Genomic DNA, 27,891 nt, shown 5'->3' with positions numbered 1-27,891 from the left:
TGCATGATAGAGGGGTGCTGCTGGCACCGAGGGGCAGGGATATGGTCCTGGGTGAGCCAGATGTGGATGTGGTTCTGGATGAGCTGTCCTTGCCTTGCATGGAGCTGGGGGCTGCCAAAATCAGGGTGGAGGAAGACCCCACACTGCAGCACTTGCCAGTACTTGGTATTGCAGCTGAGCTGACAAGGAAACACAGATGAGAGGGTGGCTGGTTATAGCAATGCCAACATCAAAGCTCATCCCTCCTGCTAGATGCAGACAAACATGTGGGGAAGGGCGAGCTGCTGCTGGGGCTGGTTTTGGAGCTGATACACTGGGCTTCATGTGTGCGTCTTATCTCTTTTTGCTTGCTTATAGGAGATGGGCAGGTTGTTTTCTTTCGCTTTCTTTATCACTCAGTGTGCTTTAAACCTTGTGATTTGCAGGGCTGCAGGCACCATCTGCTCTGTGCGGGCCTGCAGCACTTGGCTTCACCTGGGCTCATTCTTCTTCTGCAACACTGGCAGTGTGCAGTTTGCCTTTTGCCCAGCCTGGCCTCAGGGCACAGCACCTCTACACTCACCATCTTCACCTTTCAGACCAGCTTGTCCTCTGAGCACTGTGTCAAAGGACTCCTTCTATGTGTGTTGGGGGGGTTTAATACCGTTTTCCTTTGGTTTTGGTAGCTCTTTTGTCTTGACGTGTCAAAAAAGAGGGTTTTAAAGCTGCAAACCTGACCTAGCAGCATGACTTCAGGTGTGTGAAAGGCAGGAGTTGAGCAGGTGGGTTGTTTTTACAAGAAAATAACAAAAAAAAGAGGGGAAAAAAACCTGAATTCCTTTCTGTAGAATTAAAACAAGAGCTCATTAGCTTTAATATATATGAGTGTTATGAATGATGAGCTGGAGCTTGCTGAGGGTTTGCAGTCTGTAAGTTATGTTTGAATGAACTAGGAAAGAACCCCAAAACTAAACACTGAAAACATCCATGGGCTGTAAATGTTGCTAAATGATGTGGAGCGACAAGTTTGATAGATCAGCCTCCCCGCACCTAAAACCTAAGAAGTTTTTGGGGAGTAAGGATCACCTCCTTGGGATGATCAAGTGTTCAAGGCCAGGTTGGATGGGCTTGGAGCAAGCTGCTCTAGTGGAAGGTGTCACTACCCATGGTAGGCGGTTGGGACTGGAAGAGCTTTAAGGTCCCTTCCAATACAAACCAGGCTGGGATTCTGTTGTGCCTTTCATGACCATTTCAGTCCATGCCTGCACAGCCAGACTCAGCTGGATTCCCAAACACGTAGAGAATCTGTCTGCATCTGAACCACACTGAGCTGCGAGGTCCTGGCCCGGGTGCAGCACGAAGCCCCTCTGCTCCTCATGGGGATGAGCTGCCAGTTCATGTCTGTGACCTGTGCCTTGGTGGCAGTTTCCTTGTAGCCGTTACTTAGGAGAACGAGGTTTGCCCTCATGTAAACAGGATGTGTCCATGGTCGTCTCTTCTTTTCAATGCAGCTTGTGTATGAACATTGAGTTAAACCATGATCTTTCTTTCCCATTTCTTTCCCTCCCCCTTCCCCATCCCTAGCGAACAGTGCTGAGTAAGGCAGAGCCAAGGAAAGACGCCTGCATGAAGACTGAGCTGCTGAAAGATATCACCAACAACAAAGAGGAAGGTGAGCACCTGCCTCGGTCGAGGGCCAGACCTTGCTGGTGAGGTTGGCTTGTGATGGGAACAAAACTGGGGGCGAGGAGATGGGCTTTGTCCCTTGGGTGTGCTGCCCCAAACAGTTCTGTGTTTATCTGAGCAGGGCTCTTCCCCAGGAGATGGCAAATTGGCTTTTCAGTCCTTCCATCGCCACCCACCTTAATGACTGATCGCTGATTGTCACTTCTGCTTTGGTGTGGCTGTGAAGCACAAAGGAGTTACTTTGAACCTCCTGTGAATGACTGCTTTGAACTGAACTCTGATCCTGCCACATGATGACCGGGCCCTTTCCTCCCTCTAGTCAAGTGAACTTTCTGTTTTCCCTTGGGTTTTTCTTGCTCCAGACCAGGCACTGATGGCTGCAGGGTGGTTGGTGGGGTTAGGGCCCTCCACACTTTGTGCTGTTGTGGGATGCTTCATGGCTGCTGCATTGTTTCTTCTTGCTTTTCATTTGCAGGATGCAGCACATGTTAACTTGGCGAAATCTTTCCTGTGTGGCTGGCTGGGAGTTGCATGCACACAAATCCGAGGGCTTAATAAATGTGTCAATGGGATTAGGGAAAAGAAAAACCCACCGCACTTTATCTCTGCAGCCCCCTCCTTTCTTTCCATGGCTCTATTATTCCTTGACTAGTTACTTGTGATAGCTCTGCAGGGATTTGGTGTATTTTTGTTCTCTTTTCCATAATAGAGCATTAGAAAAGCACTGAACTGGCCCCATCAGAATACCTTGTCTTAGCTAACAACACAATTTTGGACTTAATTCAGATGTGTGTAGTACAGCATTGCTCTTCCTTTCTCTTCTCTCCAGCGTAATGTTTTGCCATTTCTTTAGTTAGTAAAGCTCAGAACAGACTAAATACTGAATGCTGCCTCAGATGTGGCCAGGCCACGGTGCCTGTATATTAACTGGGAGCACGTGAGTGCTGCTGCTGACACATGCATGCACCAGACCTCTGCTCTGGGAGCCCAAGTCTGAGGTGCCAGTGGGAGGTCACGTTGCTCTGGGAGGAGACTCTCACTTGATCCTTGCTTGGCTCAGGACTATAAAGGTGTTTATTTAGCTCTTGGTTGGTCTTAAGGTAAGTGTCAAGAGTCTGTGAAGGTAAAAATCCAGGAGGAGGGTGGGGAGAGAGACGTTTCTGCACCTTGTATGTCTTGAGTGCCTTGGACTGAAAGCAGGTGCTGTGTATGAAAGGGAAGCTGAGAACCCTCCCTGCGCAGGAAGAGTCTTGAGGCTTCACAAGGTGCTTGGATTCCAACCACTTCAGCTTATTATCCAGTTCTGCTACCGAGGAAAGAAGGGTGCTACAATGGGAACTGTGTGGTCTCCATTCCTATGGTAACATTCAGATGTTAGCCTTGTCTTCCTGAGCACACCACGTGTGTAAAAGACAATGGTTTGTGTGGTGGTTGTGCACTATGCATTGTTCTTCCCTAGCCTTTGTTACCCAGCTGTGATTGCTGAAACTGGCAGCCAGGAGACCAGACAGGGCAAAATGATGCTTAGGTGTTTTAGATGTGCATCCAGATGTGCGCCCAGATGTGCACGCAGTGTTCATGTCCCCTGCTTCAGGGAGGCTGCGGCAGCAGAAGCGTTCTTGGAGCTGGGCAGCTCCAGAGCTGGAGCATCCCATGGTCACAGATGGGCTCGGGGCCTCGTTGCTGTGCTGTAGCCCTGTGGACCTGATCCCATGGCAAAGGAACAAATTAATATCACTCAGGCTGTTAAACTGCTTTGAGTCACCATCAGTATTCATGTGAGCCAGCCCACCAGAGAGATGCTGAATCCCATTTATCTGACCTCTGCAGTCTCAGTACTGAGCATTCACAGCAGAAGTTGTTCTTTTTATTATTTTAGTTTTCCTGTTTTGACTCTTGACAGGAGAAGGGCAGCGGTGACACTGCCCCAGGGTGACACTGCCCCAGGGTGACACAGCCCCAGGGTGACACTGCCCCAGGGTGACACTGCCCCAGGGTGACACTGCCCCAGGGTGACAGCTCCAGGGCACTGGGAGCACTGGTGTTTGTGTTTTGGAAATACAGGGCAGGCTCTTGGATGAATATCATCTGCCTTCATGGATTTAAAAAGGGGACAGTGGAAAAAGAGATCATCAGTCACAGAGAATCCCAGCCTGGTTTGTATTAAAAGGGTCCTTAAAGCTCCTCCAGCTCCAACCCCTGCCACAGGCAGGGACACCTTCCACTGGAGCAGCTTGCTCCAAGCCCCTGTGTCCAAGCTGCCCTTGAACACTGCCAGGGATGGGGCAGCCACAGCTTCTCTGGGCACCCTGTGCCAGCGCCTCAGCACCCTCACAGGGAAGAGCTTCTGCCTCAGAGCTCATCTCAGTCTCCCCTCTGGCAGGTTAAAGCCATTCCCCTTGGCCTGTCCCTACAGGCCCTTGTCCCAAGCCCCTCTCCAGGTTTCCTGCAGCCCCTTCAGGCACTGGAGCTGCTCTCAGGTCTCCCCTTCAGGAGCCTCCTCTTCTCCAGGCTGCCCCAGCCCAGCTCTCTCAGCCTGGCTCCAGAGCAGAGCTGCTCCAGCCCTCGCAGCATCTCCATGGCCTCCTCTGGACTCGCTCCAGCAGCTCCACGTCCCTCTTGTGCTGTTGCCCCAGAGCTGGGCACACCCCAGAGAGGAACTTTGCCCTGAAAACATGGTTCTCTTCATCTCCTGACTTCAAAATGCTCCACTTTTTGGCTTCAGTGGTAGAGGTGCTGCTTTCCTTCCCAATGGGTGCAGGATCTCCAGCCACCAGTTCTCCCTAGTCAGCCCCCATCTCTTCAGCATCCTTTTTATGTCAGCTGGGCTCCTCTCTCCTTTGAATATTTATGATTTTTTTTTATTTTGAGGAGAAGGGGAGGGCACTGCTGTAACACAGTGGTTGCAAACCAGGTGCATTTCTCCCTTGTCAAAGTTGATCCAGCAGGACAGTTGGTTATTGAATGAAAAGCCAGGGGTATCTGTGGTGTTCTAAAAGATGATCTGCAAAGTGCTTAAGGTGAAACACCTGTGAAGTGTGATATATGGAAATGTCTGCAGTACTTGTACTGCACTTCATATACTTCTACATAAGCTCAGTCTTTGCTTAGTTCAGAGGTGGATGTTTCTCTTGCAGCAGCCGAAGCCTCATGACCCTGTGCTGGAGACACAGGAAATTGCTGGGGACAGAGAACATACCCTGCAAGCGCTGGTTGCTTGTCTCTTTCAGGTTGTCTCGTCTCTACCAGTGCTCAGCACCAAGCTGTTCAGGAAAACATAGGAAAGTTCCATGTTTTAGTAGTGTCTTTACTTCTAGGATATTCTTTTTCTTTCTGTTTGTCTTCTTGTTCTTTTCCCCGCAGACCCAGTGATGATTGCAGTTTGGCCTGGAGTATAAGGCTTGTAATGCTTGCATATTATTCTTTATCTCACTCCTCAGTGAGATCTGAACTTAAAAATCTGTATTTCAGACTTTGTTTCCACTGCATTCTCAAAGTAAGAGAGAGTTTTGGGCTCATCCAGCTGGCGGCCTGCGCATGGAAAGTGGCTGCTCATCCCCTTCGGTCTCTGCGGCGGTGATTGGGTTCCCTTTGGCTGCAGCAGGGATGGCTGGTGAGACTGTGGCACGTCTGCTAGAGGGGTTCTGCCCACAGGCAGGCTTTGGCAGGCTGAACCAGCTCTGGCCAGCTCCAGGGCAGGACCAGAGCGAGGCCTGGCTCTGCTGGAAGAGCTGGAAGCAGTGGAGAGGAGCCCTCATTGCGGGAGTCTGGGCTGGCAGAGCAGAGGTGGGTTTCATTTTGCCTAATTTAGGTTTTTTTTTGAAGTTATCATTCTGACTCTGAGCTGGTCCAGCTCGTTTCTGCTTGCACATGGTAGGCACGTCCAGGCAGGGGGTCGCTTAGCCAAAGACAGGTGCCTGAAGTCAGACTGTGCTTATCTGAGCTGTCATCTTCTTGGTTGCGGTGGTGGCTTAGGGGCACCCTGGAGTTTGAGATGCCTTTTGGACACCTAAAAGGTGAGGTGGCCTCATCCTGTCTGACTTGGCTTCTCCCTTACTTTTGTATGACTTTGTTCCCTTCATGGGGATTTTAAGTCAATTTTGAATGACTGTGGTACTGAGAAGATACTGAGATTGGTACTGATACTGAGAAGAAAGCTGAAGTCTGAAACTCGTGCACAGGGTCTGCTTGAGCCTGGGGAAGGGTGGAAGGGCTGGAAACTCTGCATCACTCCAGTGAGCTGTTAATTCTGAGAAGTGGTTTGAATACATTACTGATAATCCTTTGCCATGTGGAGTCTCACTGACAGTGGAGCTGCAGCATTTCCTGAGTCTTAAATTCCTTGTGTTACTAAAATGTAGCCAGCTCCTAAGAGATAAACCTTTAGTGAAGTTTCTTTCATCTTGATATCCAGGTAGGATGCCAAGGCCAGGATGGTCTGGGCTTGGAGCAACCTGCTCTAATGGAAGGTGTCCCTGCCTGTGACATTGGAATTGAATGAGTTTTACGGTCCCTTCCAGCCCAAGCAACTTGATGATTCTGTGAATTTCAGATATGAAGACAGGCACCATAACAGAACATAAATCTCTTGGGCAAGTTACCCATCCCAGATTAATCCCAAATGCTTGGATTGGGATGCAGGCAGCACTGTGGGCAATGTGACAAGGTTTTCCTGCTGCATGTGGTGTAGGGGATGAATGCATAAGGGAGCTCTGAAAATGCTGAGATGCTTCTAGTAAAAAAGTTACACTTCAATGGACACAGGCTCTATCTACCTTTCATGTTGTTGTAGTTAAGGAATGAATGGTTGTAGATTAAAGAACAGTGAGTGAGTTGGAAAGTGAATACTGAGGAGAGGTAGTTCTGGTCTGCTTGGAAGGAAGGAATGCTGTCAAGTTGTAAAGTTCTGGAGAAATGATTTCAGTTTTTACTCACTTGCATTTGCAGCACAAGAGCAGAAAAGCTGTTGACCAGAAGAGAACTCACTGCTGTGTCTTTGAAATGAAGATCTTGGCAGGTTTGCAGTGATTCATCTTGTTTAATCATGAAGAAGGGGAGATGAGGAGGTCATGGCAGGAAGCTTTGTCTGTCTGGTGAGGTTGAAGAGCTTCTGTAGGCTGTTGTAGTCAGTATTTCTCCATTGTGAGGTTCCTGCTGCCTCTAGTTCGTGTTCCTGTCTCCATCTGTAGGCCGTATTTCAGCAAAAGTGTAAATATCTGTTGAGTTGTGTCTGTTCAGCACTGGTTGTGAACGTGCACTTCATGTGTCTAAGACTTGTTGAACGTGGTCAGGCTTGCAGATCTGTCCCATTCCACAAGGATGGAGCATGTGTTACAGGCAGAGCATCACATCAAGAGGAGCAATAGCCTAGCCTGGGCGAGCAGCTCCTGTTCTGCTGTTACCAGACTAAGGATTTTGGTTGTGAAACCCAGACTCCTTTACTTGGGCTACCACATGTTATTAAGTAACGTAGCTCCTGATCTAAACTAGTTCTTTGTGGGGGTATCTTTAATGGGATGTATCTGAAGGGGGCCTACAAAGGTGCTGGAGAAGGACTCTTCATCACAACTGTAGTGATAGGACAAGGGGGAATGAGTTCAAACTGAAACAGGAAAAGTTCAGATTAGATTTAAGGCAGAAGCTCTTCCCTGGGAGGGTGCTGAGGCGCTGGCACAGGGTGCCCAGAGAAGCTGTGGCTGCCCCATCCCTGGCAGTGTTCAAGGCCAGGTTGGACACAGGGGCTTGGAGCAAGCTGCTCTAGTGGAAGGTGTCCCTGCCCATGGCAGGGGTTGGAGGTGGATGAGCTTCAAGGTCCTTTCCAGCACAAATCAGGCTGTGATTCTATGGAGGTGGAAGCCCTTGGCCCTCCTTTTGCCTGGCAACCTGAGCAGCCCTCTACAACAGGGCAGAGTGGGTGCACCATCCTGTTAGATCAAACCCATCCCCTGATGACTGCTGTCAAGGTCTCCAGTTCTGTGCCACTTTAGGGACTATGAAATTTCATATCTTTATTTAGGCAGACCTCTAATCATGCGGATCTGGGGGTCTGGTGCCAGTTCATAAGAGATTGATGGTGCTTCCACAGCCACACTGTGCTTTGTGCACTTCAGAAGAGTGTGTGTGGGAACTGTACGTGGGATTTTCATTTCGGCTTCCCAGATTTGTCTGGACTAACACAGTTACTCTTCCCCTTAGGGCAGTGCTGTAATGCACCTTGTTTTGGTTGCCTTCATGGCAGGTAAAGCAATTCGTGCCCTCTGCTTATTCTCTTTATCTAATAGTCAGCCACTGAAGTCATTTGACCGCACTGGTGGGAGTGTGCAGTGTTTAAATCAACACAGATTGAAGACTGAATTCGGACAGGGGCCTGGTGCTGAGCACTGGAAACCTCCATCTGTAGTCAGGGAGCTCATTTGTTGTTTTATTCTGGCACTGACTTAGCTGAAATAATTGTTTAAATGGCAACAGCAGAGGCTTTTGAAGACACCAAATGCAGAAAGAGAAACGAGGATTGAAAGAATGTCTCCTTCTGCTCAGGACTTTTCAAGTAGCTAAATAACAGTGAAAACCCAGCGCTTTATCTCCTCCAGGAGTCATTGCTCTCCAAAACAAACCCTTGTGTGGCTTATCAGAGCTTTCAGTACACAGAAGGTGGTCTGGGTGGTGTGAGAGGGCAGCAGATGGAGGTGATGACTTTGGATCGTGCTTGGAGAACCACTTAGTTACTGCCTGCTGGAGGGGTGGCTTTCTGCCTCTGCCCCCTGTGTGTGCTCCAGTGGGCACTAGTGAGCTCTTTCAGGAGGTTTCGGAACTCTTTGGGGAGGTTCTGGAGCTGTTTTTAGAGGCTCTGAGCAACCAGAGTCCATGTGAGAGGCAATCACAGGCTGCTCTGGTGACAGCGCTGCTTCTCCTCCTTGCTGTTTGCATTGAGCTGCTTGTGCTTGGGCATACAGCAGAGCCCTGCTGAGCTTGGATTTGAACAGTCAGCCCAGGTATGCTGGACTTGACATCCTGGCATCCAGGATCCTGGTTCTGCTTCACACTTGAGCCTTGCATCAGGTTTTGCCAGGTCAGCAGAGACATTCAGGGTATTGTTTTCCTGGCATGTTTGGGCTTCAGGAGTGGAACGAAATGAGATGCTGACAGCAGTATGCTGCTCTGGCTTGCAGAGCTGTCCTCCACTTTGACTCTGGGCCTTTCTGAGTACCGTACATGAAAACTGCTTTGATTCAAGCTGGTTGTAATCAGTCCTACCTGCTTTGACAGGGCTTTTGCTGGCGGGATTTGTGATGCTCTTCATAGCTGTGTGGCCTCTGGAAGGGAAACAACACAAGGGATCCCTAACAGTGGGTTGATTTAATCGTTTCACTGAGCGTGCCAGTGAATTGTTATCACTCCTGGTTGCCTGCCTGGGGAGCTGCTGGTTTGTCATGTTGGAAACCCTTCTGCAAGTACACAGATGGAACTAGATGATCTTAAGGTCCTTTCTAACCCAAACCATTCTAAGTACACAGCGTTCATAGTTGGGTTTTCTTCAGGTCAGGTCTGAAACCTCAGATGGGACAAACTCATTGATGAGGGGAGCATGGGAGTGTTTGGAAGGAGTGCAGGAAAAAACATTTTTGCATGGGCACTCCTGTGTTATCTGGGTGTGAGCTTTGAGCCTGCAAAATTCTTGCTGCGTTTGACTCCTGTTGTTCCTATAGTCTAGAATTGCACTTCACACGCTTCCCCCTGTTTACTCTGGCTGTTGCCTCTGAGATGACACCATGAATCCTTCTCCTGTGCTGCTTCACCCCAGGAAAAGAGCCACTGGATAACCGTGCCAGGAGAGCTGGCATTGCCAGGGAGTTCCTCCTTGGGGTGTGCTGTGTAGTGGCAGAGCCGCTTGGCTGCTGAGCTGTGTCTGAGCCACCAAAGTCCAGTCTGGCATTGCGAAGGGCTTTGCCTGAGATCTGAATGCACGTTTGGGCAGTGTTTTGTTTGATGTGCAGGGGGTTGACAGATGGTCCAGGAAGTGTAGTTACTGGAAAAGCACAAGGTAATATTTACCTTGAGAAATCCATACTTGGGAATAAATGGCCACATCTGCAGCTGAGGCAAGTGAGAATGAGTGCGCTGCTTGCAACTGAGGCACACACCCCACTTTTCACTGAGGATCCAGGCAAGCCAGGTAGGTGAGTGAGCAATCTAAATGGATTTACATAGATATATATAGCAAGCAGCTTTCTGGAGGAAAGGGTTGTTCTTCCTGAGCCATTGTGAGTAGCTGTACCTTCTCTTTGGAGTTTCGATACTGCTTGTGACCCTTTTCCTTCTCTCTTCCTCCTCCTCCTCCTCCCTCTTTCTCCAGGGTTTAATGCCATGGCTGCAGATGAAAGTGCTACAGAAAAGCAAGCGGGGGAACCAAAAATGGCAGTAGATGGTGAAACCAACGGTTCCTGTGAGCACAGCGAAGCTGGTGGCCACCCAAACCCAGCTAAAACCACTCAGGACAATACGAAAGTGAGCCAGCAGGACTCCAGTACTAAGTTAAATAGGATAGCAGAAAATGGCATTTCTGAACGAGATGGTGAGACTGGGAAGCAAAACCATCTGAAAGCTAATGACTTCACACAGACTTCTGTAACAGGGAGCAATGGATATATTCTAACCAAGCAGATGGCACAGGAGCAGCCTCTAAGGACTACCAGCACCTTTGCTTCTCTCACCGGCCATGCTGCAAAAACCCTGCCAGGAGGAGCAAGCAAAGGGAGAACTGTGGGCTCCTTTTCTCAGATGCAAGCCGCAATGCCAGCCAAGCTCGGGGAGGGCAGTAAGGACATGGATGCTAAAAAAGCCACTGCTGCTAACGCTGAAGTCAAGGTCCACAGAGCACGGAAGACAATGCCTAAACCCATCGCTAGCCTGGTAATGTATATGCCCAGCAGCCAGTGCTGCTGCTGCAACTGCTCGTGGCTTGCTTTGAGTGCATGAGAGGGATGCTGTGCTGCATGGGAACATGAATAATCCCTGTAATTCCCACCAAGTGGATTGTTAGGGGGGTTTTAATATACATCATAAAATCATAGAATGGTTTGGATTAGAAAGGACCATAAGATCATCTAGTGCCAACCCCCTGCCACGGGCAGGGATGCCTCACACTAGACCATGTTGCCCAAGGCCCTGTCCAACCTGGGCTTGAGCGCTGCCAGGGACAGAGCATTTACCACTTCTCTGGGCACCCTTTGCCAGCGCCTCAGCACCCTCACAGGGAAGAACTTCTGCCTTACCTCCAACCTGAACTTCCCCTGTTTCAGTTTGAACCCATCACCCCTTGTCCTATCACTGCAGTCCCTGATGAAGAGTCCCTCTCCAGCATCCCTATAGGCCCCCTTCAGACACTGGAAGCTGCTCTGAGGTCTCCATGCAGCCTTCTCTTCTCCAGGCTGAACAGCCCCAGTGTTCTCAGCCTGTCTTCATATGGGAGGTGCTTCAGCCCCTGATCATCCTCGTGGCCTCTTCTGGACTTGCTCCAGCAGCTCCATGACTGCTGGAGCAGTTGAGGACACAAGAACTGCACACAGTGCTCCTATATATATATGTAATATATATTAATTTTTATATAAATATGTATATTTATTTTGTCTCTTGTGACAGAGAGCAGAGGTGTTGGAATAGAGCCACATGGCCACCACCAGCTCCCTTCCCCAATGTGTTTCTAAATATATAATTGATCAGTTACCTTCTCCAATAGATACATGTGAGACACTCGATGGCCTTTATCTCTTGGCTGTGTTGCTCATCGGCCATCTGCTGCAATCCAGAGCTGCTTGGGAAACAAATTAGATTTCTTCTAAGTTGGACTCAGAAGAAATTATCATAGCATGTTAAACTGGGGCTTCTCCTAAGCTTGGAAGCTGTCAAGAAGCTGGTATGGTAGGCAACTTGATTGCATTGCCATGGCATTATAGTGGTAAACCAGAGGATGTTTTCTCTTTCTCTCTGTGTTGCCTGCAGTAATGCAACTTGTTCACACGTCTTCATTCCAGAATCCTTAGGGATGGATCACTTAACAAAACAGAGCTCTGCCTTGGTTTTAGGAGGCAAAAGGAGATGTGAAGTCATCTGGTGCATTCATGTTACAGTGGGGTGAACAGAAATGGGCCTTTCTTTGTCATTGGCCAAGTTTGGTTCTTTTGCCTATTTTGGGGGTTCTTTTGCCAAAGTTAAGGAATAGACACTGGAACAGGCAGATGTCCCTTGGTCTCCAGCCCTGTGACCCTTTATATTTAGCTACAGTAACATAGATCCTCTCATTGTGCTGTATCTACTAATGGGAGAGAGACCAGCCTTTAGGTATCCTGCACCTAGGTGAAGGAAGGGATTGTTAGTCCTGCGTGGCAGTGTGAGTGACACCCACAAATATGTGGGAAGTTGCTGCAAAGGTTGGTGACCAGCAAATGCCAGGTGATCCTCAGATGTCACCCACGTGTTGCAGCGCAGCAGCAATATGATGTGAAGGTCTCAGAGCTGTGACTCGCTGTGATCTGGAGCAGGGGAAGAGAGGAGGAAGAGGAGAGATGGGTGGCACGCAGCCAGGCACAGATGGGAAAGGTGGCCTCAGCTGTGGCACCTCCTGTGCTCTGGATGCAGGTGGGAGTCTAAAGAGCACCTCAGGATTAGAGATGTGGTGGGCACCCAGCTCAGCACCAGGGCACAAACCACACGTGCCATAGGATTTCCCATCCCTTCTCCCACCCCACACCACTGTTTCCCCTTGCCTTCCCCTGACTGTGTCTGAATTATCTCCTTCTCACACGCTGCTGTTTTCTGGCTGGGGAAGCCCAGATGCAGTTACATGCAGCCTGATGAAAGTCTCTCCTAAGGCTGTCTCTTACCCAAACAAGGCTTTGCAGCCTCACAGCTTCCCTTCAGCAGCCTGTCGTGCACTTAAATGAGGCCGGGCAAACCCCCAGACCCTTGTGGAATTTGACAGAGAGAGCTCCCTTGGGGCTGAGCAATTGAAAGAGGCAATTCCCTTCTAAAAGATGACTGCTGGGTTAGGAGGGAGAGTTTTCCTCATTCATATTTTATGATACATCAAAAAGATTATTTGTACACAGCCCCTTGGGCTTCAAGGTTTGTCTCTAGAAAGCTGCTTCCGCAGGTGCTCACGGACATGAGGGGCTGTGATGATGCTGTTGATGGTTATTTGCTCACACACTACCAGCAGCTTCCTAACCCAAAGCCTGCAGTTGTTGGACTGCTCAAGAATGCACAGCATGTCCTCAGCACCTCTGGCCATTTCCTTTGGGCTTAAAATAGGGAGAGGAAGAACATTCACAAGCAGGGTGGTAAGAAGAGGCTGTTCCCGTGTTCTCCACTCAATGCATCTGAATGTGAGCCCAAGATTTGATCTCATTTCTATAAGACAATAACACATCTGGTTTGTTCAGCCCTCCTGATAATTACTACCTTGTTTTTGCCCATTGTCTCTGAACGTACATGCTAGTTTCTTTTGAGCAGCAGAGGCCTTGCTAGTTGTCATTTTGCCATCCTGATTAGTTCTTTGTGGAGCTGCTTCTAAGAGGCTCATCAGCCCAGCAGTGCAGGAACGTTTCAGGCGCCAGCCTCCACATTCACACCTTTTCCCCTCCAAAAACACTGGCAGAGCAGGTGCCGTATTCCAGGAACACGTTGTGGAAATCACCCAGAAGTTGATGACAGGGCACAGTCAGTTCTTTACTGATAGGTTTTAGAGCAATGCTGTTTTCTTGGTAGACTGTTCTTGCTGCCTGGGAGCAGGAGGGGAGGAAGGTGTTTGGTTGCCTGCAAAGTGGTAGGAACATTTGTCGTTCCATTCCCCCAGGCACCTGCAGTAATCCACCAGGGCAAAAAATGCTGTTTTCTGTAATGCAATCACTGCCAGGGGACCGTGGCCGCCTTTTCCTGCACACGTGGATTGGTTTTTGAAAGGAAGAAAATAACTGTCTCCCAAATGTAACCAGCTTTCTCTTTGTTTAGGAGTTGCTTCCTGAATTGGGATCGAAGCTGAGTCTGAAACAGGTGATGATTTTAATTGATGTTGTTGCATGTTAAGGTGATTTTTAAGCAGAGATCTTAGAAGGTTGTGGACAGCATCCTGTCTGCTCCCCTGCTGAATAGTGCAGTAACACAAGCACTGTACCTTTTGGTCCATTTACAACCCTATTGAGAACCCAAAAGTTTCCAGGGCAAGGCAACAGACTGAAAGGGATGTGTAAGTGTATCCTGTGCGTGGAGAAGGCCCCTTCACATCACTAAGATGTGTCTGGAAGGGATAAGGGATGATAAAGGAGATGAAAGCATCCCATATCTCTTGAGATAAGAGGAGCAGATGGCTGAATTGGGAATCCAGGTTATGTCTTTGTTCATTACTTGGTGACCATGAGGCTGGAGTTTGAGGTGTGTGTCTCTGGTGGTATTTTCTTGTGCTGTGCAGAAGAGTGGGTTGAGGGAGCTGAACTATCAGAAGAAATAGTGCAGAAATCCATGAATTCATGTCTCAGCCTAATTCCCAATGAGCACAGAAAACAGGGTGCCAGTTTAACTGGGGGAGACAAAGCCTGGACAGGGAAGGATGAGTCTGGAGCAGGAGATGCTTTGCTTATCATAGAATCATAGACTGGTTAGGGTTGAAAAGGACCATAAGATTATCCAGTTCCAACCCCCTGCCACAGGCAGGGACCCCTTCCACTAGAGCAGCTTGCTGCAAGCCCCTGTGTCCAACCTGGCCTTGAACACTGCCAGGGATGGGGCAGCCACAGCTTCTCTGGACACCCTGTGCCAGCGCCTCAGCACCCTCACAGGGAAGAGCTTCTGCCTTAGATCTAACCTGAACTTCCTCTGTTTCAGTTTGAACCCATCAGCCCTTGTCCTGTCACTGCAGTCCCTGATGAAGAGTCCCTCTCCAGCATCCTTGTAGCCCCCTTCAGACACTGGAAGCTGCTCTGAGGTCTCCACACAGCTTCTCTTCTCCAGGCTGAACAGCCCCAGTGTTCTCAGCCTGTCTTCATATGGGAGATGCTGCAGCCCCCTAAGTGGGCGAATGTTGTGTTTCAATCAATATTCATCAAACTATATCTTTAAGCAGCATTGCCACTCTGTATCTGATCCCAGGACTGGTGGTTGCTATAACTGGAAGTACGATTTTCCATGCCAGTGCCCAGCAGTACTGCAGTGATGTGTTGATGTGGTCTGTGGGTTGCTCTGCAGGAGCCCCTGGCCTGAGAACACCTTGTGTTCATCTCCTGGGGCCGGGCAGGCACTTTGCAAGTGGCTGTTTGTGGAGCAGGCTTTACTAGGCAGAAAACAAAGGCCAGGTGCTCACGGGATGGTGATGGAGATAGTGACTTCTTGGAGGGGAGGGAATAAATAGAGGTAAAGAGTAGAGGGCATAGTGAAACAGAGGACTCCGATGGCAAGTGCTGCTGTCAGCTTGTCTGAACCCAGAAGGTGCACCCATGGAGGATGCTCTCCTGAGGGGTAACCAGGTGCGCATGGGTAGAGCAAGACTGAAAGTGTGAAGTCCACATGTGTGAGCTTGGCCACAGTTAAATGTCCCCTAGTGGAACTCTCCTTTAGGAGTGTTGAAGCCATAGACTGCCACTCTACTTCTTGCATAGAGGGTTTGCTGCAGAGGGAGGTGGAAAGTCAGTGTAGGTTTGTGGCTTGGTTTAGTCTGTGCTGAAGTGCAGTCTGCCTGGCAGCCTGCAGCACTATGATTTTATGCAGGTGTGTGCACACAAATCAGTGCAGTTGTGATCAAGTCACACCAGGATCCCTCTTCTAAAGGGACCTGTTAATCTGCAGATAAAAGGGTATTAATAAGAGGATAAGCCTCGCAGTTTGTCTGATCTAGATAAGACCAAAGCCATGCAGGTTTCTTTTGTTTGCTCCAAGGTAAGGCTTGGGCAGGGGTCAGGATCCCCTGACAGCCATGCTGGAATTCAGTCATGAGAAGTGTAATTCTGCAGCAGCAAAGGGACAGTAGCGCCATGACAGCTCCTGTCACCTGCTGGTGATCCATTTTTCATAGCAGACTGATGCTTCTTGCTTAAATATCAGTTGTTAGAGGCAGATACCCCTGGGAGCTGCTGCTTTGTGCTGTTCAAAGGCAGTGCCTCGGAACAAATCTTGTTGCCCCTCTGCATGATGGATGGAGAGAAGAGGGTTGCTCCATGACAGCTGCTGTGTTGCTCCTCCTGGCTACTTGGCTTCGGTTTCAAGCTTGTTCTGTGCTGGAGATGAAAGTCTTTTAGAGAAGAGAAGGAAGAGCTTGTGTGTGTAAGCTGGTGATGGTTTCAGGTGTAAAGAGCGAATGGCCGTGGTGTGGGGCTCGCTGAGCTGCTCTGCTTCAAAGCAGGACCTTGCTGGTGTCCTTGCACAGACCCATGGGTGGTGTTCTGCTCTGGTTGGAAACCAGAGCCCAGCTTTGCTTGTGCCCAGCTTGCTTGCTTTGGGAACTGAAAGCCCTCTTAATTGCTGGGCTGCGGGAAGAGCACTGTGTACAGCCTGTTGGACCAACACGGGTTCAGTAAGGTTGGTTTGTTCTCTATTTTGCTTTTCTAGAGGGATATTCTTTCTTCCTTTGTTTTTAGTGACTTCTCCCTGCTGCTGTCGGGGACTTCTGTGCCAACAACAGATACATGCTTGATCCCATTAAAATGTAGGAAGCGCTTGAGTTTAATGTTTATAAACACATCAAATACTGTGTTCTTGTCTCAGGCTAAGCAAGTTTCTGGGTTATTTCTCTCACCATGGTGTCAGACGGAGTTGTGATCCAAGTTTTGCTGCTTCCAGACACAAGAATCTCTGGAAACATTGGCCTGAGCCTTGGAATGGCTGTCTCCAGCTTCTTTGACTGTTCATTGCAATGCCCAACATGAAATACGTGACTTCACAGCCTTTTGCGTAGGGAGTGCTGATACCACATGAGAAGGAAATGAAGACGTTGGTACTGCGGTTTCTTTCTCTATGATTTTTGGGCCTTTCTTGCCCCCAGTGGCCCACACGTGCGGTGATTGGGACCCCATGGAACACAACCTGGGAGCTCAAACTGGCAACTGGAGTTGCCTTTGCACGGGATTCTCCTCACTGTACTTCTCTATAACTGCAGCTAAAACTGTGCTTGGCTATTAAATGTAATCGGGGAAAAAAGCCAAAGACCACGGCTGTTTGGACAAGGAGAGCACAGCCCGGGGGTTTATTTAGGGTCAGGAATAGAGTTTCTCGCCTCTCATTTTGCAATTTGCAGTGGAGCCCTGTAGGTGTGAGATGAAAGCACCTCTGCTCTCTTGAGCGTCTGCTGGTTTAAGTGAAGGAGGAAGAGCTTCATCCAATTTCTGAGTGTAGGAGTCTGCTTTGTTGAAAATAGAGACTGCCTGTGCTTGTTAGCGTCCTGACAGAGCAGTCCCTGCCCTGCAGATACTGAAAGCTGTGCATCACTTGGGCAGGCTCCAGCAGGGGCAAGGGACCTTAAAGCTCCTCCAGCTCCAACCCCTGCCACGGGCAGGGACACCTTCCACTAGAGCAGCTTGCTCCAAGCCCCTGTGTCCAACCTGCCCTTGAACACTGCCAGGGATGGGGCAGCCACAGCTTCTCTGGGCACCCTGTGCCAGCGCCTCAGCACCCTCACAGGGAAGAGCTTCTGCCTAAGAGCTCATCTCAGTCTCCCCTCTGGCAGGTTAAAGCCATTCCCCTTGGCCTGTCCCTACATCCCTTGTCCCAAGCCCCTCTCCAGGTTTCCTGCAGCCCCTTTAGGCACTGGAGCTGCTCTCAGGTCTCCCCTTCAGGAGCCTTCTCTTCTCCAGGCTGCCCCAGCCCAGCTCTCTCAGCCTGGCTCCAGAGCAGAGCTGCTCCAGCCCTCGCAGCATCTCCATGGCCTCCTCTGGCCTCGCTCCAACAGCTCCATGTCCCTCTTGTGCTGCTGCCCCAGAGCTGGATCAGGGCTGCAGGGGGTTCTCCCCAGAGCACAGCAGAGGTGGAGCCAATTCCTTATTCCTCAGGATGCAGCATATCTCTGTGAGGAAGGGCCCTGTTGCGCTTGAACCGGCTCCTAGCGAGTGCGATGGGATTTTAGGGAAGCAGAAATTTCCCAGCAGACCAGTGTATGCGATTAACAAAGCCTCTTTTGTGGGAGTGTTTAAATCTGGAGCAGATAGAGCAGAGCATCAAAGCTCTGTGTAGGAGGCTAGGCTGGGTTGTACCTACAGGCTTGAGCCATGGAGCTGTCAGAATTCAGAGACATTAGAAATGGGAGAAGAATAAAGTTTCATCCCCTAAACACTCCACTTGGGTAAGAGTCAAATTTAATAGGAACAGCAAAGAGGTAACTTTTATCTAGCTAAGAATGAAGAAAGATGGGAAGAAAACTGAGTAGAAGTGCTTTCAGCTCTTTGTTGATCCTTTTATTACAATCCTTAGATGTAGTAATTTATATGTACATATATATGTATTTATATACACATGTTGTGTGAGAGAGATGTTTTTACTGCTGCCCTGCTCAGCTTCCCGTAGCATCAAGCTTCCTGAGAGATCTGGACACCTCTCTGCAGGCATTCTTGTTCATTAGCCTTGCTGCATATGCCTCCAAGAACCAATCCAGATCTCCCAGGGCTTAATTTGATTTAAAAACTGTGTTTTACCAGAGTTGCCCTGAAAAAGTCACATTTACCACTTGTCCTGCAGCCCTGTTGAAGATTTCGGATTTATTTCCATATTGTAATTACAGGGGGAGAGAAAAACCCCAAGCGAATAACATAGTACTTGTTCATTTCAAATTGGAATATGTTCTCCCAAACAGCCTGGCATGGTCTGGATGTGGAATCTCACTGGTTGGGAGTAAGGACACGCTTTGGCAGAGACCAGCTACAAGAACCTGCACTTAAAGGCCCAAAACTGCAGCCCTGTGGGCACTTGTTGCAGGCAGCGCTGGGTCAGCTCTGCCTCTCCCAAGCTCATTTTTCCCATTTTAAGTTAAAAATGGAAAGCAGTGGATGTTCCAGGGGACTTCTCAGAATAATCCTGCAGCCCAGAGTTGCTGTTAACCTTCACATCTCTAACTAGGGACTTTTAAGAGGTATAAATAGTATTGTTGAGACTATTATTGGCATGTTGTGCCCAGCGCTCCTGACGTACATTTTGTAAGGGGTAGGACAACTGGGAGCAGGCTCGGAAGTGATCCAATGCCCAGAAAATCGTCCTGTGGACACTTATTTTGCTCATTCTATTAAACTTATTGAGATGAAAGTTTAAAAAAGAATGATTTATGGTCATAGTCCATAAGTATCTCCTTGGAGTGAGAGTTTCTGATGATGCAGGGCTCTTTAATTCAGTGGCAAAAGCATAATGCGTTTAGTCATTTGACAGTGAGAGCAATTAAAGATGGGGACAGCATATCAAAGACTGTGGTGGATTTGTCATCTCTGAACTCATTAATCCAAGACAAGATGCCTTTTAAGAGCAGCTGTGACAATCCGGCCAGAAGTTATGGGCATGATAACAGGAATCATTGGCAGTTTGGTGGCTTTTCCTTGCAGGTCAGGTTGATTTTATCAGCACAGCTTTTCTGGCTGTGTGGAGCCAACAGTGTGCACGTGGCAGAGCTGTAATTAGGAGAATCAGTTGCTTCCCTCTTTGTTCACAAGGTCACAGTACTTCAAAGCAGTGCCCAAGAGTGCCTGTCTGAACCTGGGCTTTAAAGAGTGTTTCTCTTGCTTGCTGCTCTTTATTCCTTCCTTTCTTTTGCCTGGATTCCTCATTCTGTTTTGGTATTTCAGCTGCTGCTTGAGGAGCCCCATAAGAAGCGTCCTCCTGCAAGTGGAGCAGCACTGAAACATTGCCACTGCAGAACTCATGATCTGCAGTAACTGCTCTTGGTTTTCTGGAGCATCTCTGCCAAACCTGCCTTCTATGTGGCAGTTGAGTGGACAGATGTATGGAGAGGATGTATGGACCTACATCATCTGTTTAATACATGAGAGGGCAAATCCAGTGTAAAATATCGAATCAGGGTGGCAGCATTTCCTTCACCTGTGTTAGCAGAGTGGTTGCCATGAGAGGTGCAGCAGGTGTGGAGCTGTAGGAACCTCTTTCATAGCCAGAGGTGCTGGCTGAGTCTTCATTCACTGTGTGCTTAGATCAGAGCCAGTGCAAGCTCCCTTGGTGCCGGAGAGCCTGACTTCAGCAGCAGGGGCTGCAGTGACTGTTGTGAAGTTCTCTTGGTGTTCAGGAGGAGCTTGTGGCCTGCCCTGTGTTTGATGTGGCAAGAGCTACATTGGGAGTACCTGGTTTAAAGTAAGCTTGGGCAGGTCTTTGCTGTGGCAGTGGCAGCGCTGGAGGTAACCTGCAGCGTCAAGCAAACACTGTCTTTGCCTGTGTTCTGCTGTGGGCCAGGCTAGAGCTGAAAGCCTTTGCTATGACTTGGTTGTACCAAATACTGTCCAGAAGGAAGCATTAAATCCCTTCCTGTTGCCTCCTGCTCTTTCAAAAGGTCTCTGCAAGACTGTTGTTGTGTGTGCCTGATGTGACAGCCGTGCTCCTCATGTGTTTCAGAGAGTAGGTGTATTTATTCATAGAATCACAGTATCACAGAATGGTTTGGGTTGGAAGGGACCCTAAAGATCATCTAGTTCCAACCGGGTGTTTTGCAGTCTTTAGGCAAAGTATCATCACATGTTAGAGAAGGGGCTGTGTGCTTCTGCTTTGAATGTGTGGTTCTGTCTTTGAAAGTGATTATGTTTGAGAGAAAGGAATGGAATGGGTTTATTGATTTTAATTTTATTTGATGCAGAGGCTCAATTTAACTGCATTTTGTTTTCCAGCATGCAAGTAAAGACCCCAAAGATGGGAGAGACAGCAGAGATCAAAAAGAACCCAAGGAGGAAGGCAACAAAACCGTCCTGGAGTTTGGGAAGCCGCTGCCGTTGCCCTCACTCCCGGGCCTTCACCAGTCACTACCTCAGAACCAGAGCTATGTGGCCACCACGAAGTCGCAGACAGGTGAGAAGGACAGAGTTAAGGGCAGAGTTACAATCCCGAGCAACACCTTCTTCCCAAACATGGGTGAATGGTCTGTGGGTGAATGGGAGATGAGGCGGGTTAACAGGCACTGAAACCTCTGTCAGTACCTTTTTCCCACTGAACTCCCCTCAGGGTTTCCTTTCCTGTTGGCATCAGTAGGGCTGCTGCTGCCACAGACCTTGTTTGACAGCTGCTCTGTCATTTGGCCACTTCTCTGCCAGTGGCCATCACACAGCAGTTGTGGTGCTTGTGTGCTCTGGACTCCCTTCTGGTCACCTGGGGGTGGTGTACAGGGTCTGTTCTGTCAGTCCCCTGTTAAAGTGGCCTCCCAGGTGAAGTCCACCCTTTTTCCACTCTGCAGGGAGCTGCTGCCATTCGGGCCTGCCTGTGCCACCTTGTTTCAGTGAGTGCAGGTCTGTCCCAGGCAGCATGGGCAGGCAGGTTGCTCTGTCATGCTGAAGATCACTCTTCTGCAGTGTTTTTGTTAGAGGAGCCACTTTCATCCCATCTTCCTATGTGATATTGCTAATGTTTCTGTCAGTTCTTGAGGGCTTCATGTATCACTGCAACAAGTGCTTACCATGAACTGTACAGCCTGTAGTGTCCTGGGCTGCATCTCCAGCAGCATCAGCAGCAGGTCAAGGGAGGGAATTCTTGGTTAAATTCCAAAAGGGGATTTTTGGTGAAATTCCATCGTAGTGGAAGATGAAGAAATGCTCTCAAGGAACAGGCTGTACTGCTGCACACAATAACCCTGGTGCTGAAGCTGGCTGTTCCCTGCTGTATGCTGTTCTTAAAAGAGCCTGCACTAAGCATCCTTCTGATGTGTATTCACCAAAGACAGCACCAGGCAGTGAGGTGTGATGACTGATTTGATTAGAAGGCCAGGAGGGAGGCTTAACAAATTAAGACCCAATCGAAGAAGTGAAAGGAATCAAACAAACTTCCATAGTAGGTGTGAAAGGAGGTTAAATGGCAAAAGCTCTTTATTTAAGATACCTGTTCCCTGTGTGTTCCTCACTTACTAGGCGATTGCTTTCATTGTATGTTGGTATTATTAGTCTTGCAGTATCTATTTGAGCAAGTTGGATTCTATTCAGCCTCCTACAGCATCAGCAGTACTGCCAAACACAGGCTAAGTTAAGGATTTGATGTGTATGGTGATGTAGGGGCCAGGAGGAGTGTGGAGAGGACACTCAGAATCTGGGTGACTTTGCAGCACTGGCAGAAAGCTCTTTGTGTGTTTGTACATATGAGTGTGTCATCTTTTGGTTGACTTGTAAATAAATCAGTTGGAGTGGGAAACCTCTTGCTCCCAGTACAGCCTCTACTCTCTTTCCCATCTTCTTCTCATTCCTGAGCAAACTTTGGGCTTCTTCTGCTTCTCTTTTCCAGCTGCTGCAGTATCTCGGAAGAAAAAACGGAGAATGGGAACCTATAGCCTGGTTCCCAAGAAAAAGACCAAAGTGTTAAAACAGAGAACAATGATTGAGATGTTTAAGAGCATAACTCATTCCTCTGCAGGTGTCAAGGTAAGGGGAGTGCTGAGCCCACTGGGCATGGTTTGTTGTCACCATACACATCCCTTCTCCCGGCACACCAACCCCTGTGTAGGCTCAGGGATGTGCTGGCTTGCTGTGGTCAGCATCTTCCATTCTGAATCTGCATCTTCTCTCTGGCAACAGCATCCTGCCCATAACTGTGGTGTTACTGCTTTAGGCTATACAACAAAACAGCTGGTTGCTTAAAAAGGTTTAGACAGGGACTCACTCCTGGTCAGATCCTGCTTTTGCTGCAGCCCATGCCCTGAGGTTTTGGTCTTTGAATTCAGGAAGAACAGTGCTAGGCTTTCATGGAGCGGAGTGAAAATCCCTCTCCATTCCCTAGAAACCTTCTTGCATCCTTGGTAGAGCTGCCCTTCCATGTTTGCATTGGACTGCAGGGGTCTGTCTGAAGGCTCCTGCCCAGCAGCTCTCCTCCGCTCAATGTCTTGTTACAACCACATGAGTCTGGACTGACTCTTCATGGTTCCTTGGTTCCTGGATCCACAGGGTTAGGTGACACATGGCAGGCTTTCTGGCTGGCTTTGCTGGCAGCTTAGAAGAGCTCTGGAGGGACATAGAGCCAGCTTTCCCCTGGTAGCTTGAAGGCTCCTAGCACAGAAGAGGTCTAGGATGGATTTGGCTGCTCTGTCCTCTGAATTGATGTTGTCTTTGTGGCTCATGTGCTTGGACAACTTTCAGAGTGAAAAGGACCTGGGTGATGCCAGCCCTCATGTGAATGGGGAAAGCCTAGATGTAGACTCTGAAGAGGAAGACTCTGATGAGTTGGAAGAGGACGATGATCATGGAGCAGAACAGGCAGCTGTGTTTCCTGCAGATGATAACAGGACCTCTAAAGACAGCGTATGTGATGCAGACAATGCCAGAAAGGTATTCACATGCCCTGTGCAGGACTTGCAGGAGTGGGTAGGACACTGCAGGTGGGATGGGAATGGCAGGAGTTGAGGCAGTTCTAGGTTTTCTTAGCCTGCAAGAAGACAGAAAGCACAGCAGTGGTAGCCAGGCCTTTGGAGGACCATTTCCTGCTCTCTCTTGCACCTTTGAGAATCTCCCCACCTACCCCCAGTTTCAGTTTCGCTGCATAAGTCTGTGGTCCACTATAGGTGCAGGACCCCCACCATATTTAGTTATGGAATTTACTGAACCAGTAAGAGACATGTTCTCTTCCAGTGCCTAAAGAGGCCAAGAAAGCTGGAGAGGGGCTTTTGACAAGGGTCTGTAGGGACAGGCCAAGGGGAATGGCTTTAACCTGCAAGAGGGAAGATTGAGCTGAGCTCTTAGGCAGAAGCTCTTCCCTGTGAGGGTGCTGAGGCGCTGGCACAGGGTGCCCAGAGAAGCTGTGGCTGCCCCATCCCTGGCAGTGTTCAAGGCCAGGTTGGACACAGGGGCTTGGAGCAAGCTGCTCTAGTGGAAGGTGTCCCTGCCTGTGGCAGGGGTTGGAGCTGGATGAGCTTTAAAGTCCCTTCCAACACAAACCAGGCTGTATTCCTATTCTTGCTTGTAACAGGCTGCTAAAGCACTAAAATGGATTTAGTTCATTTTTTCCCAAATCATGATAGACAGTGTAGGTGTGAGGCTGGGCTTGGATAATCAAGGAAGTTAAGGTTTGGTTGGAAAACTTTCTTCTGGACTTGAATTTTGTTTTCCCCTGTACCATCCTTCTGGACGTATCATGACATGCATTAACAGCCTTGGAGTTCTCATCCTGGCAAAGAAGTTATGTTAGTTCACATGCAGGCTGGGCCTGGGTGCTGCAGCATGGTGGGGGGATGCTCTGCAGGGTGGGGGGCCCAGCAGTGCAGTGTGGGGACCATAGAATGCTTGAATGGTTTGGGTTGAAAGGGACCTTAAAGCTCATCCAGTTCCAACTCCCTGCCATGGGCAGGGACACCTTCCACTAGAGCAGCTTGCTCCAAGTCCTGTCCAGCCTGGCTCTGAGAGCCCTGACCTGACTGACTCTTTCTGTTCTTGGGCAAATGGTGGTTGCAGATTGACGATGGCGAGTCTGAGGAGGAACAAGAGTCTGTAGAGTCTCTGGAGGAGGAGGAAGATGGAGATGAGTCTGACTTGGTAAGCCTGGCTGCTAATTGTGTCTTTCAGCCTTTGCCCTGTTGTTAATTTTCCCTTCGCTCCCCTGCCAAAGGGAGTGAGAGCACAAAGCTGTGGGGTTTCATGTCTCTGACAAAACTCACTCTGAAACCACCCCCACACAGTAATGTTTTCCACAAGGTGCTCAACCCTGATCTGTGGTAAAGTTCATTGCTTCCTGATGCTAATTATTGGGCTTTTTTTGGTGTTTCCAACAAGGTGTTCAGTGCTGTCAGTCACTGAATGTTAGGAGTGTTTGAGAGTGCTTCAAGCCTTCAGAAACAGACTTGGCATGAGGCAGGAGCCAGCAATGGTTTCTCAACACCCTGCAGCTCTGTGTGGAGCTCAGGTGGGATTGTTCACAAACCCATTGGCCCAGCCCAGAGCTTAAATGCACACTGATCTGACATGCTACCTCAGGGTACCAGATGAGCAGATCTTACTGGGGAGACATGCAAAAACAGCACACAGAGAGACAGTCCCTCCCTGTGAGGTTGTTGGTCTTGTACTAGGGCAAGACTTTCATGAGCTGCTGGTGATTTGTGCTTTGTATTTAGCAGGTGAAGAGAACCTGATCTTTAGTTTTTAAACCTCAGTTGTTGCTCTTTGATTGTATCTGTCTCCCACCCTCCCCTTTACTTAAAATGTGCTCCTTTCCACAGCACCTCAAGTTGAGGAGCCAGCATTTAAGGCACCCCAACTCTTCAGTCACCTTGAAAAAATTCTTGGCTTCATTTCTTGATGTTTTTGCTGAAGGTAGAACCAACTCTACCAAGTGAATCAGAGCTCTGTAGGGTCTGTGCCCTGTGCTCTGACACTACAGGAGCCAGAGAGGACCGAGCAGCAGGAGCTGTGTAGCCTGACCCTCTCTTTGGGTAGCTGAAGCCAGTGTGTGGCGTTAGCTCGAACCAAGGCTTGAGCTTGCAGTCAAGTCCCAGCTCCCAGGTCAGATCTCCCCATCCCAGATGGTGGTTTTTGCTCTGCTCACATCTCTGGTGAATCATTTGGTTCCCCAGACAGGGACTGGCCCAAATGCAAACCTCTCCCCCACAAGCAGAGTGATGCAATGGGTGTAAGCCACGTGGCGGGGCACAACTGAGCCCTCGCTTGGGGACAGTTATTGGGGACAGTGTAGACACGGTGCAGAGCTGCCGCAGAGAGCCAGGGCTCAGCACCACTGTATCGCTCCCTGTGATAACAGGGCATGGTGCAGCATCGGCTTCCCATGCAGGTAGGGCCTGATCCAGCCACTCTTCATGGTAGCAGGAGGTTTTTCGTAGGCTTTGGTGGGAGATGGATAAGCATCAGGAGCTGATGGGTTCAGTTGGAATGTGGGTTTTACGATGATGTGTTGAACGCTGCCTTACAGGGTCGGGTGCCTGGTTACCCGTTCTTATGGTGACTTTGAAAACCCACCCCAGACAACTGTATTTCTTTTTTAAACCAACAGCCTGTTTAGATACGTAAATATGTCTGAAGATGTGCTGCATGACTAGTCTGTGCTGCCCTGTTCCTTGCTCAGGGGAAGGGGCTGATCTGCTCCTGTAGCGTTTGATTCCATTGGGTTCATCCCAACCCTGTAAGGTGGCTCTTCAGGTGCAGGGTGGGTTTTGGTTGACATTTCGTAGCACGACTGTGGAGCAGTGTGAATATTTGAGTTGGAAAACCCCACCGTTTTTCTGGGGAGAAGCTGGAAGTGTGCGTGTGCCTGTTACTTGCCTTGCTGCGCCGAGGTGCTCGGCTACTACTGCGATGAGTGTGGTGTTAAGAACCTACATGGAAGAGAAAGTGAAGCATTCTTGAAATGACAGGAAATGCACCCACACGTGTGCTTGTGTTTCCTTTTCGGCGCTGTAAAGACATCTCAGCACCACTTGATTGCAAACCCCCAGCCCTTCAGGCCTTTGCACACAACACAAGCTGCGGGAAGGCTCTTCCGCATGGGCGCGAAGGGCTGCTGGGACGCTGCTGCCAACATGCCTTACATGCACGTGGCCTCTCTGGTTATTCAGAGCTCCGAGTCCAGCGTCAAGAAGAAGCTGCTGAAGAGGAAAGGAAAGACGGAGAGTCCATGGCTGAAACCCACCCGCAAGAGGAGACGGAGGAATAGAAAGAAACAAGCCAGTGTGCTAGGTAACTCGTGGTGTTTTGGTCCTGAATTGCACAGAAATCAGCCTTCCACATGGAGGGGTAAGGGCCTGAGGCCCATGGGGCAATGGCTGGCTGCAGAGCCTGCTCTGCAGGGTGGTGAGGCACTGGAACAGGTTGCCCAAGTGGGAAATACTCCATCCCTGGCAGTGTTCAAGGCCAGGTTGGGCAGAGCCTTGGGTAACATGGTTTAAGGTGAAGCATCCCTGCCCATGGCAGGGCAGTTAGAAGTAGTTGATCTTAAGGTCCTTTCCAACCCAAACGATTTTATGATTCTGTGCATCCTTTTGGGCTGTATGACAAACCCATGCGTGAACTTGCATCTTCCCTGACAGCAGAACACATGAGGTGGCTTTATCCTTGTCATGCTGGAAGAATATCTTTTTATTCATGTGTTCCCTTTAACCTGAGAGTATCTAAAATAAACACCTTGTGGACTCATGTCCATGTGGACTCATGTCCCATGAGCTCAGGGAGCGTGGTTAGATGCAGAAGGGAAAAGAAGAGCCACCCAACAGTGATGCTCAGTTGCTTTGTATGGATGTTTGTCCCGCTGAACGGAATGGCCGTTGTTATATTCACACATAATGCAGATTATGTGTGCACCACAGCATGTGTAATGAGCTGCCTCTCTGGCCCCTCTCGTGGTGTGGGTGATGTTCAGGTGGTTGTTCTTGTTTCACTCAAGTTACCCAGTGCTCAAAAGGAGGTTTCAGTGGCCTTTGTCTTCTGAGAGCTGTGGGCTGGGGAGAACAGGAGTGCAGGCTGGAAGGGACACTTCATCAGGAAAGGTAATGACATGAGTAAAAATAAGTGGGTAGTCTCTGAAGTGAAGCTGTGCTTTCAGCTTCATTTTGAAGGTTTCACACATCCATCTCCTTCAGAGGGTTTATTCTGTGCTTGCTAATTCTTTGCAAACAGGCCATTTTTTTATCAGCAGATTTGTGGCTACTTCTAAAGTAACCAGAAGTAGCTAAAGGACCACGTTTCAGTCTCTGGACTGTGCCTGGGGTTTGGCTGTCATCTGCCTTGCTCCTCTTTCTCCCAAACCAGCCCCTTTCTCAAGACAAAGTAGAGGCCATTGATCCCATTCAGAGCTAATAGCTAATTCTTTGTATCAGATGCAGACTGGGCTGCTGCCCCTTCAGTGAAGGTGGCAGCCAGTCTTCCAGGCTTAGGAAAGTCTCTTGGCCAAGCCAGAGTGGGAGAAGCAACCCAGGAGAGGAAGCAAAGCCAAGGGAATGCAAAGAGTTTGACAATTCCCATGAAGGCTCTGAGGGATCCCCACACAATCTCTTCCCAAGCAGCAGCTTTGTTCACTTAGAGCCAGAACTTCCCTTTTCTGGTTTTCCCCTCCCATTAAGCTGTACGTTCCCTGGCTCAT

The 27,891-nt window shown here is 49.2% G+C and overlaps 1 protein-coding gene across 17 annotated transcripts in view; it reads left to right on the top strand.

The window, feature by feature from the left end:
* Nucleotides 1-27,891, top strand: part of EHMT1 (euchromatic histone lysine methyltransferase 1) — a 114,982-nt gene that overhangs the window by 53,477 nt on the left and 33,614 nt on the right. For 9 of the 17 annotated variants that reach the window (XM_062640282.1, XM_062640287.1, XM_062640288.1 and 6 more), the window contains 8 exons: nucleotides 1,564-1,651; nucleotides 10,019-10,575; nucleotides 13,672-13,713; nucleotides 20,511-20,688; nucleotides 22,105-22,241; nucleotides 22,953-23,141; nucleotides 24,261-24,341; nucleotides 26,219-26,492. In XM_062640282.1, the coding sequence (XP_062496266.1) occupies nucleotides 1,564-1,651; nucleotides 10,019-10,575; nucleotides 13,672-13,713; nucleotides 20,511-20,688; nucleotides 22,105-22,241; nucleotides 22,953-23,141; nucleotides 24,261-24,341; nucleotides 26,219-26,492 (1,546 nt within the window). Of the gene's footprint in view, nucleotides 1-1,563; nucleotides 1,652-10,018; nucleotides 10,576-13,671; nucleotides 13,714-20,510; nucleotides 20,689-22,104; nucleotides 22,242-22,952; nucleotides 23,142-24,260; nucleotides 24,342-26,218; nucleotides 26,493-27,891 lie in introns of those variants that run through there. The other 8 variants (XM_062640290.1, XM_062640280.1, XM_062640293.1 and 5 more) reach the window with 7 other exon arrangements.

This window comes from Pezoporus occidentalis, unplaced genomic scaffold, assembly GCF_034315485.1.
Source record: "Pezoporus occidentalis ecotype Australia unplaced genomic scaffold, CSIRO_AGI_Poc_V1 ctg64, whole genome shotgun sequence".
NCBI classification, from domain to species: Eukaryota; Metazoa; Chordata; class Aves; order Psittaciformes; family Psittacidae; genus Pezoporus; species Pezoporus occidentalis.
The sequence above is the reverse complement of the archived record's forward strand: the minus strand, read 5'-3'. Positions and strand labels throughout refer to the sequence as shown.